Raw genomic sequence first — 21332 nt, 5'->3', positions numbered from 1 at the left:
ATAACTAGTGTAATCGAGTTCCCGACCTTATATCTCGTGAACCCTTTGTGGTTTGAATTGCAGGCGCTACCATTCATGGGAGGCATTCAGACTGAAGTGGACGTCCCGCCTTACCACGATCGTGGGGAGCGCCACGCTGTGGTGGTAGTTGCCATCACGGTAGTCGTCATCGCAGTCCTTGGCGGCTTATTATTTTTATGGTGGTGGAGGTGTTGCCATCAGTCTCCCGCAGAGGCGCCGGCAGAGGTGCCTGCCGAGGCGCCGGTTGAGGTGCTGGTTGAGGTGCCGGCTGAGGTGCCTGCCAAGGCGTTGGTTGAGGCACCGGCGGAGGCAATCGAGGAGGTGGAGCTTGCGGACCTGGAGTCCTATCCTGGAATGTCATCTCCAGAGTTTGATTAGGTTATTATATTTAGTATTATTTTAGTAAAGTCAGTTATGTAATGTTTACAAGTACTTCAAAGATTTGAAGGATTTGAATATTTTTAAACTTTTAAGTATTTTCAGATACTCCAATTACAATGCAAACCTCATCAAGGTTTCTGTAAATAGTATAAATGGTTCTTTTCATATTCAGAACAGTGATTCTCATATTTTGTCTTCTAATAAGGTAAAATCTGATGTCTTCAGCGGTGCACCTTATTACAAAGCAGGACAATTCAAAAGGTTGTTGTGCAATAGAAGCCTGCCCATCAGACATCTAGGGGTGTCAATGATTTGGGTTTTTATGATACCCAAGACCCGAATAGGATATAGTTACACGATTAGGTCGGGTCAGGTCGTATCAGGCCGAGTCGGGTTTCGTGTTCCAGATTTTTATTTTAAATTAAGGTTAAGTTACACATGTTTTTCCACAATTGCTTAGGAGTCCCACATATTTTCACGCGTGCTGCTTGCACCTTCGCGAGCTTCCCCTTGAGCTTGGCCATCTCTACGCGCATGGCCGCCATCGCGGCCTCCCAGGTCTCATCCCGTTGCTGCAACTCATGAGTCACAGGCCTCAACACCTCATCGCGGAGCTCTCCCATGCCGGCTTTGAGCTCTTGCATCTCGACCAAGAGCTCCTCCCTTCCGGCTTCCACTCCTTCGTCGGTCTGTTGTAGGTCATCGAACATCCCTTGGACGTCCATGACGGTTCCCTCTAATGTCGTTCTAGCCGACCCTATCTAAGAGGTACTTGTCGATGGATGTGAACAACGATTGATTCGTTTGAAAGACAAACCAAATGGTTTATTAATCTAAAGACCGAGGCACTCCCAAGCCTCATACCTAGCGCGACAATCGTCATTCGACATTCTAGGTCACCCATTTAATCCCTCGAGCTGGAGGCAACACGACTCCTCCTGGTTTGGACGTCGACTCTCTCGGTCGCCCTCCCATAATCCTCGTGGTCCTCACCTTGGACATTTGCAACACTGGAATGTGGGTCAGCCATTGCGCTAACGAAGGCTTCGATACCACTTGTCACGGGTCGGTTGATTTCACAACGATCCCACACCCGTGCGACCTTAGGATCACTCCCAAGTCAGCCTTGCACACACACACTCGATTCAATAAGAATGGAAAGAAAGCAGCGTAGTTGTATTTCTTGCTCAAATGAGCATGTACAAATGAAGAGAGAGAGTCCCCTATATATACAAGTGCGGGTCTAATCTGATCCGTTGATCCCCTCATGATCCAACGGTGGTGTTTGAACCGATACAATCATTACATAGCTACTCAAGAAGTTGCAGAGGCCCTAGGGGCGTGGGGGAGCTCAAGGGAAGCTGTAGGGTCGTGTGTCAAAGGCAACTAAAGGGTCGTGGATGATGTTCGCGCCTAGTCACGGATGGGCCACGTCCCATGCACGCATGGGCCACGTCCCATGCACGTAAGGGGCCGCGTCTCGTTCATGGATGGGCTTGGAGCCTTTCGCTCCCTTGGGCCGTGTCACATGCATGTGCAGCAAGCATACGTTGAACATCTTTTGTCTGGATTTATTCATTTCAGGCAATGATTCTGCATTACACAATCTCAATCTGAACACTGAGAATTATAAACTTTCCTTAATTAATTAGTACACCAACGAGCCAAAATCACACAAGAAACCAAAACTGCCATCATCAGAACAAGTCCTAGAATCGGATCCAAGAAAACCCATAAATCGCTCTTACCTCACCATCATATATGCCACGAAACATTGACCTCTGAATCTCGTTCCAGCCTCAAGAGCTAAGACGACAGAGGCGGAGGCTTGCGCCAACACCAAAGCAGAACGACTGCTCTCAAAACAGAGAGCCCTCCTTCCCGTTTGCGAGTTCATCTGGTTCGAGCCTCCCTCTGATATGCTTTTTCTCCTCCATAACTATGTTCTTTCGTTTGTGTCGTGCTTTGGTTATTTTTGTTTTGTTGTATTTTTCCCGATTGAATGCCGTGATCAAACGAAAGGAGAGGGTAATCTGAGCCTTTCGAAAGTAAACTTGCCATGCAAACTGTCTTGGAGGAAACTTTTCTTATCATCAATATTCTATTGAAAAAAAATGTTTATTTGGACGTGCGCTTATTTATTATTAACCAATTACAAATTGACACGTGGAATAAAAAATGAATTAAAAATTCCCTGAATTCATCTAGATTTCTCTTTTCTTCCTCCTCCATCTTCACGACGAGCCCCATGCCTCCTTCCGCCATGGCCATCGGCGGAGCCGGAGTTAGCTGGTGCCGCGTCTCTCCACTTTGGCCGTCTCCTCCGGCCGGTGCCTCAGTTCCAGGTCTAGTGGCGAGGGACTGGATTTGGTGAAGAGAGAAGCCATGGCTGAAGATCTCCCTCTCCTTCCATCACTCAATAGAGAATCCATGGACTGAAGGTGTGTACACCAGATTTGGCAACAGCGAGGCCGGTCTTCGCCGGCCTCTGGCGAGGGCTGGGCGAGGGTCCCCTCGCCGGATCTAGCAAGGGGCCTCGCGTCGCTAGAGGCCAACAGGGTCGGGGAGAGGTTTCCCTCGCTGGATCTGACAACGAACCTTGCAATGGCGGCCTCGTCCAGCCCTCGCTAAGGGTCGGCTTCCCTTGCGGCCGGCGAAGGCGTCCCGGCCCTCGCCTTCTCCCTCGCCGGCCGCCGGCGGCCTCCATCGGTCATCTTGGAGGCTGGAGGCTGGCGAAGGGAAGAGGAAGGGAAGAAAAACAAAGGAAAGAAAAAAGAAAAAGAGGAAAGAAAAGAGAAGAAATAAAGAAAATGGAAAGTAAAAAAATTAATTAAAGTAATAAAAGAATTCAAAAAATTATTAAAAAAATATTTTTAAATGTCCACGTCAGCGATTTCCGGCCTAAATTGGCCGGATGGACTGAATTGGTACCAATGTATAAAAGTTTAGGACTAAATTGGTTCAATTGAAAGGTTTAACATTAATTTAAGACTTTTTTGGTACTTTTCCCGTGATTAGGGAGGAAGGCGAAGAAAATGATAAAAATGTGAAAATGGGCTGCGTGTCTTTTTGATAAGAAATGGACTCAGACTTGTTAATTTGGCGACGGGCTTGGTGAGTCAGCCCAAAAGTGCTCATTTATAATTTCTTATTGGAATGGGTTTGATACGAAAGCCCGATGGTATCCTAAGTCCAAATTCTGGACTCGCGAGTATAGCCCAAATTCGGATCGGGCCCAAGGGCCTATTTCCAAATAAAATAAAAAATATAATTCTATAAAAATAAAATTTCAAAAATTGTTAGAAAATAGGTTTCATAAGATCGTTGGGTTTTAGTATTAGATTTAGCTTAAGTTTCACTTCATTAGAAATCATAAGGTTAGAAAAGTTCAATTCATTGATTGTGTAATTCGTTCTTTTTACTTGATTGCTTGTTGATTTGCGAGTTCATTTTAGTATAGATTGTGGATTCTTAGCTTAGTTTAGGCTCACTTAGGTATTATATAGTTAAATAACTAGTGTAATCGAGTTCCCGACCTTATATCTCGTGAACCCTTTGTGGTTTGAATTGCAGGCGCTACCATTCATGGGAGGCATTCAGACTGAAGTGGACGTCCCGCCTTACCACGATCGTGGGGAGCGCCACGCTATGGTGGTAGTTGCCATCACGGTAGTCGTCATCGCAGTCCTTGGCGGCTTATTATTTTTATGGTGGTGGAGGCGTTGCCATCAGTCTCCCGTAGAGGCGCCTGTCGAGGCGCTGGCTGAGGCGCCGGCAGAGGTGCCTGCTGAGGCGCCGGTTGAGGCACCGGCGGAGGTGCCTGCTGAGGCGCTGGTTGAGGTGTTGGTTGAGGCGTCCGCGAAGGTTCCTGTCGAGGCATTGGTTGAGGCACCGGCAGAGGCACTCGAGGATGTGGAGCTTGTGGACCTGGAGTCCCATCCTGGAATGTCATCTCCAGAGTGTGATTAGGTTATTATATTTAGTATTATTTTAGTAAAGTCAGTTATCTTATGTAATATTTATAAGTACTTCAAATCTTGATGGATCTGAATATTTTTAAACTTTTAAGTACTTTCAGATACTCCAATTACAATGCAAACCTCATCAAGGTTTCTGTAAATAGTACAAATGGTTCTTTTCATATTCAGAACAGTGATTCTCATATTTTGTCTTCTAATAAGGTAAAATCTGATGTCTTCAGCGGTGCACCTTATTACAAAGCAGGACAATTCAAAAGGTTGTTGTGCAATAGAAGCCTGCCCATCAGACATCTAGGGGTGCCAATGATTTGGGTTTTTATGATACCCGAGACCCAAACAGGATATAGCCGCACGATTAGGTCGGGTCAGGTCGTGTCAGGCCGAGTCGGGTTTCGTGTTCCCGATTTTTATTTTAAATTAAGGTTAAGTTACACATGTTTTTCCACAATTGCTTAGGAGTCCCACATATTTTAAATGAAGACCCAGGATGGTCCAGCAAATAAGCAGCTTGCAAGCAAATGAATCCATTTATAAAAACCCACTATGGCCCGAGAAAACAAGCCCTGGTGGCTGGTGGGTATATGAAGCAATCACAATGATTAGTAATGTCAACAAAGTTCCCATCATGTAAATGAACATTCAGGTTTTAGGAAAATAAATTGAGACCAATGTAGCACACAAAAGATACACTTGAACTGCGTCAAAGTGAAAATGGCTTAGACATGGATTGCTCATTTAGTCATCTTCCGACACAAACTTGGTACTAGAAAGACCAATTTGCTTTATAGATGACAGTACAGTGCCAGTCATAGTGCAGAACAATTTAAAGAGGACAGCAGAAGGCAACACTAAAGTAACTAGATGGAAATGAACTAAGCTGGCAGATTAGCATCTAGCATCTCATCATGTACCCTCCTTAAGGTTATAGTATGAAAGGGGAGAAATATACCACAAGGGTGGCCACATGAAGGAACAGAATTGTTGTATTCATCTTCCAGACACAAGAATGGAAAAAGTAAAAACAGGACACCTTGCCTTATAAGTGCCAATAGAGAGTACAGTTATAAACTTCACACAGAGAGTAAAAGAGATTCCATTTAAAAAATATCATTGTTCGAGATGCAAATTGCATATGCAGTGAAGCTATATACCAAGGTTCCAATTTGTGCTTCTACAACAAAAGCATTAGAGGGCCAAGCAATAGACTTAGAGCAAAAATTGTCGCACTTAAAAGAGAAAAATCTCAAACTACAGGAAAAAGAGACACAAAGTGAAACACAAGCAAAAGGCACTTCAACTGCCACTCTCAAGTGTTACACTCAAACATCCACTTGATTCTAAACCTAAGCTGAGGTTAAAACAACTAAAATCTAAACAAACCAAAGCAACTCCACCAAGGCAACTCCACCAAAGCAGCTCCAACGTTATACAACCTCGTTTACATGCATAGTAGACAACTAAAATAGAAGTGCATTCCGGAAATCATTCGCGAGACCCTTAGTAGCTTGAACTTGACGTGTCAAAAAGAACTACATAAAGTATCCATCCTGCCCCAACAGATAAAAACTATCTCCAAACGGATGCATCCACAACAAACATATGCTTATTCCTATTAATGATAGTCAACCAATGGCGAAGAATTACATACAGTGATATCAAAAGTGATGCAGAATCTATTTGTGAAGCGTTTCTGGACCGATTGGACAGGCAGAAGTCCAAACGGAAGGCAAAACGGTGATGCGACTAGAACCGGCGGACCCGGTTGACAACATCGGATTAGGTTCAAAATCGGTCGTTTTAAGCGAAACGGCATTCTGAACAAAACTCATTGCCTTTGGCTATGACTAACGATAGATTTTAGCGATTCAGGATCGTTTACATGGGTTTTTCTATTTTTTAATAATTTTTTATGGGTTTTAATTTTAAGGGCAGTTTTGTAATTTTAATGTTTTATGTTTTCTAATCCTAGTAGGGTTTGGTTTAGAGATATATAAGCTTGTTTTAGGGTTCTTTTTGAAGAACAGAACATTATCATCAATATTGAATTTCGAGATTTCTTTCTCTAAGCAAGGTTTTGCTTGAATTATTCATTGAACGCTGCGTCAGGTGGTATCAGAGCCTATGGTGACTGGCGGTGGTCTTCGTGACGATGCTCAAGAGACTGGAGCCCCAACCCTTGGGGACGACGCGCTGCAACATTTGGAGCAGCGTTTAATGGAACGCTTGGATCAACGACTCGATCAAAGTCTTCGTCGTTTCGAAGAACGATTTGATGAGTCAATAGATCGGTTCGAAGGTTTCGACGTTGATGTGAACCGAAATCAGCGGAACGACAGAAGGTCGAGTGCAGATCTTGCTCGCGGTGATCCTGTTGATAGGCCTGTTCCTGTCCGCAGGTTGCATAACCCTCTGTTTTCAGAGAGTTCGGAAGAAGAAGAAAACGATTATTTTGATGCGGAACGTGCTGATTATGGCGGCAGACGTCATCATAGAGGATTTCAAAGAGGATATGATCAGAGAGATAGAAGACGACGTTACGACGATCGTGAAAGTAATGACTTTAAATTGAAAGTCGATATTCCTTATTTTAATGGAAGTCTGGGCATAGAAGAATTTCTGGATTGGATTGCTGATATAGATAGATTTTTCGATTATATGGAGACTCCTGGTGAGAAAAGGGTGCGATTAGTAGCCTTTAGATTAAAGGGGAGTGCGTTTGCATGGTGGGAGAGATTGCAGAATAAGAGGGAGCGAGAAGGGAAAGATAGAGTTCGAACTTGGACTAGAATGAGGAGGCTGTTGAAGTAGGAATTCCTTCCACCCGATTTTGAATAGATTATGTTCCAGCAGTACCAACATTGCCAGCATGGCAATCAGACTGTGCATGAGTATATGGCCGAATTTATGAGATTGGCGGAGTGGAATAATTTATCAGAGACGGAGGTGGCCAGATATCTTGATGGTTTGAAACCCTTTATTCGAGATAAAATTGAAGTGCAGTTTCTACGAAATTTAACTGAAGCCAAGAATATGGCGATGAAGGCAGAATTGATGCAGCAAGACAGGGGAAGAAGAGGCTATGAAAATTATCGAGGTAGCAGTTCGAGCAGTTCGGTAGAGAAGAGCAGTTTCAATAATCGCTTTAACGCAGGGCGAAATCAGAAAGATAAGACAGTAGAAAAGCGCCCTATGAATGAGCCGAGGGATAAGGGAATGTAAGCAAAGAAAACTGTGAACCCTAACCCTTATGCTAAACCAGCCGCGATAAAGTGTTACATGTGTAATTAGCCTGGGCACCGATCTAATGAATACCCTCAGAGAAAGACCGTAAACGTAGCAACGAGAGAAGAGGAGGAGGATGGATATTGCTGTGCGCCGGTTAGTGAGGACGATGATTTTGAAGATGAAGAAGAGGAGCAAGTAAACTGTGTGGTGCGCAGGATGATGTTGGCCCCAAAACAGGAAGATGATTCACAACGCCATCAGTTATTCCGAACCAGGTGCACCATTCTGGGAAAGATCTTTGCTGTGGCTATTGATAGTGGAAGCATGGAGAATATCATTGGGAATGAGGCAGTGAAGAAGTTGGGAATACCCGTGGAGAAGCATCATAATCCTTATACGTTAGGATGAATTAAATCTGGAGCGGAAAGCATTTAGGTAACTGAACGATGCAAAATTCCATTCTCCATCGGTAAGTATCATGATGAGTTGTATTGTGATGTAGTAGACATGGATGTATGTCATGTGTTATTTGGGAGGCCGTGGCAATTTGATGTAGATGCTCAACATTCGGGAAGAAGCAATCAGTATAACCTTGTGAAGGATGGAGTGAAGTATACGTTACTGCCACTAAAGAACATAGGAAAATAAGCTGCTGAAAATAATTTCCTTACACTTACAAGGAAATTTGAAGCTGAGGTTAAGGAGACTCGATAGATTCACGTGCTGGTCGTGAAACAAACAATTGAGACTGAGGCTGCATTACAAGTGGAGGAGCAGCCGGAAGCAATCAGGCCTTTATTGAAGGAATTTAGTGAACTGATGCCTGAAGAGATTCCAGATGGGTTGCCGCCTATGCGCAATATTCAGCACCATATAGACTTAATTCCTGGTGCTAGTCTGCCTAATTTACCGCACTACAGGATGAGTCCTAACGAGAGCGAGATTCTAAAAGAGAAGGTGGAGGAGTTGTTGCGAAAAGGGGCACATTCAAAATAGCATGAGCCCATGTGCTGTTTCGGCCTTGTTGACTCCTAAGAAAGATGGGAGTTGGCGGATGTATGTAGATAGCAGGGCCATTAATAAGATAACTGTGGGTTACAAGTTTCCAATTCCGAGATTGGATGACATGCTAGATAGGTTGCACGGTGCTAAGTGGTTTTCGAAACTGGATTTGAAGAATGGATACCATCAGATTCAGATTCGACCCGGAGATGAGTGGAAGATAGCTTTCAAAACAAAGGAGGGGTTGTATGAATGGTTGGTGATGCCTTTCGGACTTTCCAATGCTCCAAGCACTTTCACAAGGCTTATGAATCAGGTTCTGAAATCTTTTATTGGCAAATTTGTTGTAGTTTATTTTGATGATATCTTGGTTTATAGTAAGACTGAGGAGGATCATCTGATGCACTTAAGGGAGGTATTGACATCTTTGCAGATTAATAAGTTGTATATTAATCTTAAGAAGTGCAGTTTTTTAACTAATAAGCTGTTATTCCTGGGGTTTATTATTACTGCTGAACGAATAGAGGTAGATGAGGCGAAGGTAAGAGCAATCAGAGAGTGGCCGACACCTAAAACAGTTTCTGACGTTAGGAGTTTTCATGGGTTGGCTACTTTTTATCGGCCATTTATTAAGAATTTTAGTACTATCGCAGCCCCAATTACTGAATGTACGAAGAAAGACAAATTTCTATGGGGAGAGGAAGCTGAGAATAGTTTCGCTATTTTAAAGGAGAAGTTATGTACTGCACCTGTTCTTGCTTTACTTGATTTTGATAAACTGTTTGAAATGGATTGTGATGCTAGTGGAGTGGGTATAAGAGCTGTTTTATCTCAAGAGCACAGACTAATTTGCTATTTCAGTGAGAAGCTTAGCGAGGCGAGACAGAAGTGGAGCACTTATGACAAAGAATTTTATTCTGTCGTAAGGGCTTTGAAGACTTAGGAGCATTATCTGATTGGGAAAGAATTCGTCCTTTATTTTGATCATGAAGCTTTGAACTATCTAAATAGTCAGAAGATGATTAGCAAAGAGATGCATGCGCGATGGTGTCAATTTTTGCAAAAATTTCCTTTCAGATTACAGCACAAGTCAAGTGTGCATAATGTCGTAGCAGATGCATTGAGTAGGAGAGCTGGCTTGTTGATTACATTAAGCCAAGACATCTTGGGGTTTGAGCAGTTGAAAGATTGTTATGCAGATGATGATGACTTTGGGCAAATTTGGGAGTCATGTGCTGCTGGTCAATCTGTGCAAGAATTTTATGTGTAGAATGGCTATTTGATGCGTAGAAACCGGCTTTGCCTTCCTCGAACATCATCACGAGAGAAGGTAATTCGTGATTTACATAATGGAGGATTAGCTACACACCTGGGTCGTGATAAAACTATTGCTTCAGTCTAGGAGCGATTTTACTGGCCCCAGTTGCATAGAGATGTCAGCAGGTACATACAAAAATGTTATGTTTGTCAGACTGCTAAGGGGAAATCTAATAATACAAGTTTATATATGCCATTACCTGTTCTTGACAATACATGGGGAGATTTGTCTATGGATTTTATGCTTGGTTTACCACGGACACAAAGAGGCGTGGATTCTGTTTTCGTTGTGGTTGACAGATTTTCCAAGATGACGCACTTCATTCCTTGTAGGAAAACTTCTGATGCAGTAAGTGTGGCCAGATTATTCTTTAAGGAAGTGGTTCATTTGCATGGTGTAGTCTATTACCTCAGATAGGGATAGTAAATTTCTAGGGCATTTTTGGTGAACTTTGTGGAAACTGTTTGATTCATCTTTGAATTTCAGTAGCATTGCTCACTCGTAGACTGATGGGCAAACAGAGGTGGTTAATAGAACTCTAGGAAACTTGATTCGAAGCATTTGTGGAGATAAGCCGAAGCAATGGGATGTTGCTTTATCACAAGCAGAGTTTGCTTATAATAATGCAGTTCATAGTTCTATTGGCAGGTGGCCTTTTTCTGTTGTTTATACAAATGCGCTTCAGCATACTCTGGATTTGGTACAGTTACCTAAGGAAGCGGATAAAAGTGTAACATCGGATCATATGGCTAAACAGATTGTGGAGGTGCATCATGAAGTCAAATAGAAGCTAGAGGAAGCTAATCAGAAGTATAAAGCTGCAATAGATAAGCACAGGCGGAAGCAGGTGTTTGCAGTAGGTGATTGGGTCATGGTTTTTCTTCGTAAAGAGCGATTACTAGTTAGATCTTATAGCAAATTACAGCAAAAGAAGTATGGGCCTTACACTGTCAGCAAGAAGATCAACGATAATGCTTATGTTATAGACCTTTCATATAGTATGGGCATATCTAACACTTTCAATATTGCTGATTTATCACCGTTTCATAAGTCCGTAGAGTCGTTATATCCAGATCCTGATTTTAACTCGAGGACGAGTTCTTTTCAAGTGGAGGAGAATGATGCAGAATCTATTAGTGAAACGTTTCTGGACCGGTTGGATAGGCAGAAGTCCAAACGGAAGGCGAAACGGTGATGCAACTAGAACCGGTGGACCTGGTTGACGACATCGGATTGGGCTCAAAATCGGTCGTTTTAAGCGAAGCGGCGTTCTGAACAAAACTCACCGCCTTTGGCTGTGACTAACGATGGATTTTAGCGATTCGGAATCGTTTACATGGGTTTTTCCATTTTTTAATAATTTTTTATGGGTTTTAATTTTAAGGGCAGTTTTGTAATTTTGATGTTTTATGTTTTCTAATTCTAGTAGGGTTTGGTTTAGGGATATATGAGCTTGTTTTAGGGTTCTTTTTGAAGAACAGAACATTATCATCAATATTGAATTTTGAGATTTTTTTTTCAAAGCAAGGTTTTGCTTGAATTATTTGCTGAATGCTGCGTCAAAAAGTTGGAACATACATTCAGACATTTCTTCTACTTGAACATGCTACCGGTTCACATCAAAATTAATCGGGGGACAAGTGCTATTGGTTCACAGACAATAAAATCAACTTGTTCAACTTTTGTTTTACACACAAACAATTTCATCACAAGGCACAATAGAACATCAATCAGAATCTGAACAACATTTCAATCCGACGATCTTTACTCCTTTGAAGCCCACCATCCCAAATTCCCAGTAACATTTAAGCTAAAAAATGTCATAAGAACCCAAATAAACAGAGAAACCGCCTACTTCAAAGACAAAAGGAAGACACAAAGAAAGAACAGCAAATCACCTGAAAACGATAGGTAATTATAGAGCGCGAGATTGGGGACTCGCTCGTCGCGGGCTTTGGCAATGGCTTCCAAACTATCGTCCGATCTAAATCCGCAGTGCGCGATTGAGATCACCCCTCTGCAACCGCAATCTCTTCTCTGCATCTGACTCTGCAACCGTAATCTCTTCTCAGTGTAGGTCACGGCATGGCGGATCACATTCTCCGGGAAGATCTTCAGCACCCTGCGTGATCTTGCAAAGTCCAGGTGATGCTTCTGTTGAGGTGAACAAAGAGCAGAGTGTAATGAACACAACCTTTTCAGGTAGATCAATTGCAGAAGTGGATACCCCTGGTGTTGATTTTCAAACTCGCAGTTACCAGCATAAGGGAGAAGATAGCGGAGCAGTAGAAGAGAAAAAGTTGCCAATTGTTTCAAAACCTGTAGTCTGTGCCCTTGAAAGTAAGGTAGCTACTGGCTCTTTGGGCACTTCTGTCCAGGGGCAAGTTATTGCAGAAAGCTCGGATGAAATGCCAGTTGTTCCTCCTTGTTTTGAGAAATTTGACATTACAGCGAGCAAAATGAAGATTGGTGGACAAAGTGAAGTAGTGTACGCACCAAAGATTGCCATGGTCGCAACGTCGACACCTCGATCTAGGCTGTCATGGATGTTGGACCGTTGCCTATACTTCCATTTATGAGAAAGATATTTTGGGAATGCTTCTATTGAAAAATGTTTCTTACTTCAGAGTGGTGTGAATGGATCTATAAGTGCACTTTCTCCTATACATTCTTGTAGTTTATCTACTCGCTCTTCTGTAGTCTAACACAATCCATCCAAATGAATCTCAATGAGCCGAAATCACCTTATGATAAGAAAAACTGTTACTATATTCAATTATATAATAAACATCGATTGCTACAACTTAGGAGCTAAATTTCAATGGTAGGAGACTACCTCCATTAGTGAATCACAGTAATTAAATGACAGTTTCTTGAGAAAAAAACTTATTTTCTTCCAAGTAGCACGCACTTCATTATTTGCCAACCGCACTTAGTGGGCTGAGGTTTAGTTTGTTGTTTACTGTGTCATTCACTTCATTTCCTCATTCGCAAGATAATTGCATAAATGCCACCAAGACACTTCAAGCATGATACAAAAATTACATGCACAACAGGAGAAATACGTTGGACTTAGCAGAAAGAAAATTCTTTATCACTGGTAAAATAACTCACACAGCATCCGTGGTCTAGCAAAATCATTGGCTTTTATTGATTGAACCGGTTGATGGATCCAGAAGATAAGAATGGAAGAAGGATCATGGGAATCAACATGCAGTTGTTATATTGTTTAGGTTGCTCACTAACTCACCTACTTTCAATAAAAAATGGAAATTTACAAGCTTGCAGTTAGCAGATCTAGTGAGTCCCTTACTTGACTCAAAGGCCATGCTGCTGTCGCTGTCAATTATTAAAACCAGTGGCCTCCTTGTGTATGGAAGTAAGCCACAGGGATATATTCAATTTGAACCAGACAGTTTACTGTCCAACATTAGGAGGAGAAACTTCTCAATGGAGAATACCATCTACAGTATTTAACTCTTTTCTTATAAGAGAGGAATAAAATATTGCAAGACTTACAAAAGCACTTCACCAGTATCAGTACCATAAAATAAGTTGGAAATATAGACAATAGACGAAACATCTCCAGAAAACTGTCCTTCCAAATTTTTGTATTGATCAATAATTAAGAAAAGGAAGTATCACAAGTTCTGAAACCAATAATGCAGACCAATCACCATTTTACAACATTACTTAACATTGGCTCTCCATCATCTAACTCTATCATCAACCCTCAAAATGAGAACTGAGCATGTAATTTGATGCAAACCATATGCTGCACCAGCAGTTCATGTGCAGGAAGGCATACGAGGCAAAGCTTTTACAATTTACAGATACTCTATTGTATTATTACAATCTTAACCAACAAAAATATTAGTAACAGACACCAATATTCAGATATGTACGAGACAATATCAGCATGATTATTTAATTGGCAAAATAAATTCATTAATTAGGCTATAAGCTATGTAAAGGAAAAGCACTAATCATCTAAATACAGCCCAGTAGACTAAAGTTGATTTCTATGTACCCAATTAGGCTTTCCTACAAAAAAAAGATAATTATTTTGCACTCCCCAGAAAGTAAATTTACTTTAAGTGAAAGCCAAAAGCCGACTTTTTTACCCCTAGCAATTCAGTTAATAAAGCTCTATGTCCTTCTCCTTCAATCTAAACTGAGTGTTCCCATTGACAAAAGAGTCCACTAGAAGTAAGTTAAAGCTTGTAAGATCTATACAAAGATTGGCGCTGCTTCTTCTTCTTTTCGCAACATGCTTCGATGAAGTCAGAAGCTGCAACGAGAGCTTCTATCTAAAGAAAATTACAGTTTGCTTTACATCTAGCCCTACGAATTAGTACTGTCACAATTAAGGAAAGAACTCGTAGAGTTGAAAGAAATCAGAATGCATGTCTCGATAGATAATATAATATTCACATGCATACACAGACAAACACATCACATTTATGAATAGTATATCTCAACAACCATTGCCAGGGATTACCACCATTATTACGATTACCAAACTGCAAACAAGGACTTCAGTGATGCATGCAGTCACCTTTGCTTTGTCCAGTTGGGAGTACATCGTCACTTAGGGAGCCAAATGTAATACTAGAAGTTTCAACAGAAGATATGGCAACAGTCTGGAGGTTTCTCGCTATGTTTTCTGTAGCATCAGAAAAAGCTCCAACCCCTGCTGACAGTGAAATGGGAGATCTTCCTCTTCCTGAGGCAATTTAATAGTTGTCTCAGAATTGATGATTGTACTTCACGTGCAGAAAATTCGTAAGCATGAGCCAAAAAATATCCAAAAGTGTCCCCCCTGAAGCTGACAGATATAGTAAAAGAACTCCATCTGGAGGAAGCTCTTCACAAATAGTGTCAAGTACCTGTCCAAGAAGAGCATAATGGCAATATAGACCAAGACCTTCAAATTGCAGAGTAACTAAAATCACAATCCCTGAAAACTTCTGTAAAAGAAAAGACTCCTCTAATTGGTTCTGCAACACGATGGCATGAAGAACGAAATATCTGTAACATATTAATCAAACCATTGAACATTTTGACTTTCGGCTGGCTTAACTCAGGATATCAGCATATATCATATATGTTTTGTTCTGCCATCACATTTTGAGGCCACCTCACATGTTCCATTCGTAGCATACCAGAAAGATTTCTCGTATATTGTTGACACCTATTTTTAATTTGTCCAAAAATTAATTACACAAAATTTAGGAATTAATTTTCTTTAATTTCTAAAACAAAAAATATTTCTATTTCAATGCATTGCATATAGGAATTAGGCATATTTGCATTAATAGAGCCTATTTGAGCATATTTTCTTAATTAATCCTTAAAAAAAAAAAAATTCGAGTCGGGCCGGGTCGGGGCTGGGCCGACCCGGCCCTTTTCTTTTCTCTTCCTTTTCCCCAGCGTGGGCTCGGCCCACTTTTCTTTTCCTTTTCTACCTGCGCGGACTGGGCCTGGCCCGGCCCAGCCCCTTCCTTTCTTCTTCCCCCTCGCTAAGCCGTCGCTCTCCTTCCCCCTGTTTTCCTCTGCCGCTGACGCAGAGGTGATGAGCGGCTGAGGGCGGCCGCCCCGTCCCCATCCGGCCAGAGCAGGACCGGGGCAGCACGCCACAGGGACTGGCCATTAAGGCCAGTTCCTTCTCCCCCCGTTTCCCGGTCTCTCTTTTTCTCTCTCTCTCTTCCTTCTCCTCTCTGTCTCCGCACATTGAGCGGCCCCTCGCCCGCACCGGCCGCCATAGCCACGAAAGTCGTGGGTGGCGTAGGCCGGTGCAGGCCATCGTCACGCCGACGCGGCCGGGCCCAGACTCGTCGTCGTCGGCTATGAAAGACAGAAAGAGAGAGAGAGAGAGAGAGAGAGGGTTGGCCAATTTTGAGAGAAAACAGAGAGTCCGAGAGAGACCCAGAGAGAATTAGAGTGAAACAGAGAAGAGAGAAGAGCCTGGGAGCGTCTCGCAGGTCCCAGCCGGTCTCGCCGTCTCCAGCAAGCCGACCAGCAACCCCCGGAAACACCCCCGGTCAGCGATTTTGAAAAAGAAAAACAGAGAAAGACAGAACCGAGAGAGGAGAGAGAGAATAGAGAGGGAGAGAGAGCAAACCGAGGCCACGCCGGAGCAAGAAAGACAACCAGCAGCGTCGCCGTCGCCCACGGAGTAGCCGGAAAGCGGCCCTGACGCGCCGCCAACCGGTGAGCTCCCCCCTGGCCGAGAAGCCCCTCTGTTTTGCCCTGTTTTTGTGCTCGGTTTGGCCGGGACCTGCGCCGGCCGTTTCGTGCGAGTCCCGGTCCATACCGTCGTCCCCCACCATGCTTATATCGTCACCAAAGGTAAGCTAGGCTGCCGGAGCCGACCAGGTCTCCGGAACAGGTCGAAATCTTCCATTTTTGTCTCTGCACGCCAGGTGTTCGACAAAATACCTCAAAGAGGCCGGGTTTGATTCGATCGCCGGCCGGCGAGCAGGCGATCGGACGATGACCGAGGCGGGCGGCGAAGCTTGGTGGCAGCTCCCAAGGGCCGGATTCAGGTCGGCGCCGGTCTGGGTCGGCCGGCGGAAGGCCAATTTTGGCTCCGCCGGCGTCCCCGTGTGGCTGTGTACGCGGGTCGATCGACCCGGATCAGCTGATCCGACCCGGGTCGGTTCCGACCCGATCCGGATCAACTGACCCGACCCGGTCAATTCCCCGGGTCGGGTCCGTTGACCCGGGTCGGTTCCGACCAGATCCGGATCAACTGACCCGACCCGAGTCAACGCCCAGGGTCGGGTCCATTGACCCGGGTCAGATCCGCCCGACCCGACCCGGGTTTTAATATTATATTATTTTTTTTATTTTATTTTAAAAATTTTTTTAAAAAAAATTAATTTTTTTTTTCATTTCTTCTTATGTATTATTTTTTTCATTTTTTTTCTCGAAAAAAAAAATCAAAAAATAAAAATTTTTTTTAAAAGAAAAGATCCTTTTTTAAATTATGTGAAATATTTTAATTTATTGTTGTATTATTATGCATGCTGTTATAATTGCATAATTTATCATGTTTAAATTAGATAAGCCTAGGATTGCGCGGTAGTATTTTGCATGTTAGTTTTTATTACCGTTATATTGTTATGCATGTTTTTAATACAATTGCATGAGCTGTTGTGTTTTTGAATGTCATCTGACTTAGTTAAGGTTAGAACCTTAGGATGCATGAATTGTTGTGTTCCTGACTGCTAATCGTTTCTGATTATGCACTCGCTTGATCACCTCACATGTTAGGAGAAAGGTCCTAAAATCAATCCAAATTGCCTGACAAATGTTTTCATGAAATGAACAGGATAAAAAGGTACCGAAAGGGCATTAGTTATCTAACTAGTGTAACCAAGTCCCCGAATTCAGTGAATTTCTGGTTCGCAGGAATAGGGTGATTCTCCCATCACCCTATTTGGGTTTCTAATCGGCCCACCCCAAATCGATTAGTGGCGACTCCTTGATATAAATCATCCGCATGTTAATAAACTTAAACCCTAAGTCGCGATATGGTATGGGCTTGGGAGAGCCCGAGTTAAGTCCCAAACCTAGACTTAGCACGTACCAGGCGAGCCCCCCCTTTCGCATGTTTTCAAAAAAGGGCTCGGGAGTTCGGTCGCGACAGACTGGCGACTCCGCTGGGGACTTGTTTTTTTTTAAAAAAAGTGGACTTAAGCCAAATTTTTTTTTTCCTGTTCAAAAATAATTTTTGTTTGGCAGCGAGGATTCTAGGTATGACACTGACATTAAGGTGTTATTTGTTCTTGCAGGTTCAAATTGATTGTTTATAAATTGTTGTGCATGCTTTAATGATTTAGCACTACACCGTTGCACACACAACCACGCTGCCGAACCTGGGCCGCAATAGGGCATTTTAGGATGGTGTTAAGAAAGATACGACCTCGAACGCGAGCCCGCGATGTAGAGGTTGCCTTTCTTTTCCCCGAAATTTATTTCTAAAAATCTTAAAGAAATATCTTTAGCCGCTATTCGCGTGACTATAAGATATTCCTTTCGATTTGGCCGAGGTTAAAAGGACTTGACACCAACGCGAGGCTGCGACGGTCAGGCACCCTTTTAATTTCATTTTGCTGAACCAGTCTAAATAGAAATCGAACCTCACTCCTCATGCGTATGTCTCTGTGATTGCCATGGTTCCTGGTAAAGTAAGTTTTCTATTCATGCACTTTGCAATTTATTTATTTTTATATATCCCGGTCGGTCCATGATTAGTCTAGGTTAGTTGTGGATTTAATACCGTAATCGTTTTGGAAGAAATAGTTACTAAAACTTTTTTAGAATACTTACTTCCAATTCGTACCTTTATTTTTATAAGTACATTACAAATCACTATTCTCCCATACGTTTTCTTGGCATTTTCAAAAGGGAGAAAATTTGTTATAAATATTTGTTTTGCGCTTTAATGACACCACCGTGGCCTCGGCCCAGTGGTATCCGGGATGAGCGAAACGGTCCGAGGCAACCGGGGTTCGAACCCCGGGGACGCCGTTTGTAATGTTAATATAAATAAAAACCTTTTTTTGCTTCCCTTATTTTTTGCAAATAAAGAAAATACATGATAGACAAATGCAATACTAGACTAAGTCATGGACTGATCATTTATAAGATTTTATACTCATTCGTTGCCATTTTTTTAACAGGTAATTACGAATTATACCAACCCGCAAAAAAAAATGGCTGAAAAAGATATGACAACTCGTGTGGCGGACATGGAGACCGAAATGAAGCAAGTCTTCGCCTTTCTTCAACAACTCTCAAAACAAGTGGAACATCTGTCAGTCCGCTTAGACCAACTCACCATGACTCCACTTCGCCATCCAAGACCAGGGGTGATGATTCAAATGGAGCCCTCCGGTCTCAACCAAAAGGATAAAGATGTCATGGCTGACAATGTCCACGAGTCCCCTGATCCTAAGGAATTGAGCACCCTATGCCCAAAGTTCATGCAACATGAACAATACAAACCCAGTATCCCTCCATCACAAAAGCGAAACAACCGGAGACAATTCACTCCCCTCCCAGGACCTCTGTCTCAGATGCTGGCAATACTCCGGAAGAAAGGGCTGCTCTCCACTAAACCAAAGCGACCTAATCCTAAGAGCTTTTCAAACTACAATCCGTCTAAAAAATGTGATTATCACATGGGCGAGGTGGGGCATTCAACTGATGGGTGCTATACTCTTAAGCACCGAATTCAAAACCTGCTGGATACCAAGACTTTCTCATTCGAGACCGGTGAAGGGAATGGGCGCAAGCCCGCTTGAGTAGAATTTCTCTCCTCTCTTCTGCATGAATCCCTGAAAAAGGGGCTATCCTTGTATTTTGCTTTTTGTCGTCATTTCTGCTGGAGGAAATGTCCTTTTGAACTCTCCCTCTTTTGAGGTTGTAAATCCATGTATTGTAAATAAATAATGTTTTGAGGGCATGAGGTAGTATACCAAACCGGCCCGTTGATGATATCCAGCCACGAAAAGGAAAGTGTTCTGAGGCCCGGACTTTCTCATGTTTCCTTGTTTCTAAGCTTTTGAAAAATAAAACAAACGTTTTATCATTTTTCAAAAGGACCGAAAAAGAACGGTGGTGAAAAAGCATGCATGCTCATAGCCCTGTTTGTCTTTCTAACTCGCTCACTTCGTGTCTCAGAGCATACTCCCTTTTGATTTATTATTACGAAAGGGACATTTGGAAATGACACAAACTGAAGAGCACATCAGACCCTGGGATGATAACGGACCAACTCATCTGATAAGGGGCAGTCCGAGCGAAGAGCATCCAACCTTCAAATGAAGCATGGGGCAAATCTCATTATTACCAGTGGGTGATATCAGCCCCAGAGAGTCAAAGAGAATGCTGACCATTCCTTGACCCCATGATGAGCGAAACATCATTTCGTACAAAAGTCGGGGGCAGATCAAGAAAAGATTACCCCTTTTAAAAGAAAAAGGTATGTCTTATTCCTAAACAAATTTTGGAAATGACATTCCATCCCTTTTCTTTTGCAGATAATGAACTGGGGAACATGCTAGACTCTGACGTGCTAGCGAGCCGGATAGAGCACCAATGTTGGGACCTCTCGAATGAAACATGACGAAGAAGTGCTTAACTGGAAGATTAGACTAGGGGGCATGCAATCCCCCAGTCCATAAAAAAGGATGTATTTCGTTCCTAAAGTTCATCCACTTTAGCATAAAAATGACTTATCTTTTCCTTTTATATAGGACAAAATTGAGTAAAGAACACTCATGGTGCAAGCAGCTGGAAACGACTTTACATGACAAAATGGCGTCAAAGCTGATCCTGACAACCATCGAAGTCTCGATGGCGGTCACGCCTACGTCCATCAAAGACCTTTAAAGCAGAGATTAGCTTTGCTGCGAAGATCCCCATGCAAGCAATTGCACATGCATGTGCAGTCAAGAATCAGAGCATTCACGAGAAACTCCTTGGCACGCTGGAACTGCACAGCACGTGCTGACAATAGAATCCTCTACCTGGAAGCACCCTTAATTATAGAGGATTTCATTCGAGCTTCGAGACTAAGAGCATGGAGGATCAGACTGAGACAGAGAAGGCTGAACAAAGTAAAGAGGAGAAAAGACTTTGCTAGCTTTGAAGGCAAAATGGAAGAAGGGTAATTTGTATCGTTCTCAGTTTACCCTCAATTCTCTCATTTTTAACATAAACTCCTGCTTGTGTCAGAAGGGAATTATCAACATCTGATAAAACTCAAGGAGTTGTCAATCTAATCTCAAATGAAGGGAATCACGAAGGGTAATGTTGTATCGTTCCCAATTCCTGTCCCTCAGAAAGCCATTCATTAACATAGTCTTTCTTATTACCTGGCAGGTTTGTCTCGCCGCCATTGCAGCACAGGTAAGTATCTCTTTCCCTAAAACTCTTCTCATAAGAGTTGAAAGAATCAAAAGAAAGAGGAAACATGTTAAAGCAAATGAATGCTTAACCCTCCTCCAAGTGCATCGCATATCTTTTGGAAAGGAATTTTGCATGGTAATTTTACCTGTTTAATTCACCAATCCTCTGTGAAAATTTTGACAATTCGACGAATGGTGTCGAACTGCTCCGATGTATTGAACGAGGTGTGTCAGGATGATGAGAGGCAATCCTTAGTCTATACACATTCTCACATACCAAACTCTTGCAAGATGAGCGAAAAGGTTTCATTTCTATAAGGTAAAGGGATTTCTCGCATAAGGTACGGTAGTCAAAATGATGAGAGGCAGTTCATTTCTCTGCCCCATACACTATCTTTGATCCTTTGCTTGACCATTTTTGAGCCCATACACTTGGAGGTTTCTTTCAAATCATCCCCGTCAAGAACCACCCCACATTGGGGC

General features: G+C 42.6%; 1 protein-coding gene across 1 annotated transcript; it reads right to left on the bottom strand.

The window, feature by feature from the left end:
* Nucleotides 1-5588: 5588 nt before the first annotated feature.
* On the bottom strand, nucleotides 5589-12436 carry LOC130139936 (uncharacterized). Its single transcript, XM_056317937.1, has 3 exons — nucleotides 12424-12436; nucleotides 11826-12260; nucleotides 5589-5952 (listed from the first exon to the last, which is right to left on the bottom strand). The coding sequence occupies exons 1-3, from the start codon at nucleotides 12434-12436 to the stop codon at nucleotides 5912-5914; spliced, it is 489 nt and encodes a 162-aa protein (XP_056173912.1). The 3' UTR covers nucleotides 5589-5911.
* Nucleotides 12437-21332: the final 8896 nt, after the last annotated feature.

This window comes from Syzygium oleosum, unplaced genomic scaffold, assembly GCF_021117445.2.
Source record: "Syzygium oleosum isolate NSW1041296 unplaced genomic scaffold, Sole_v2.1 Sole_v2.14, whole genome shotgun sequence".
Classification (NCBI taxonomy): domain Eukaryota; kingdom Viridiplantae; phylum Streptophyta; class Magnoliopsida; order Myrtales; family Myrtaceae; genus Syzygium; species Syzygium oleosum.
The sequence above is the reverse complement of the archived record's forward strand: the minus strand, read 5'-3'. Positions and strand labels throughout refer to the sequence as shown.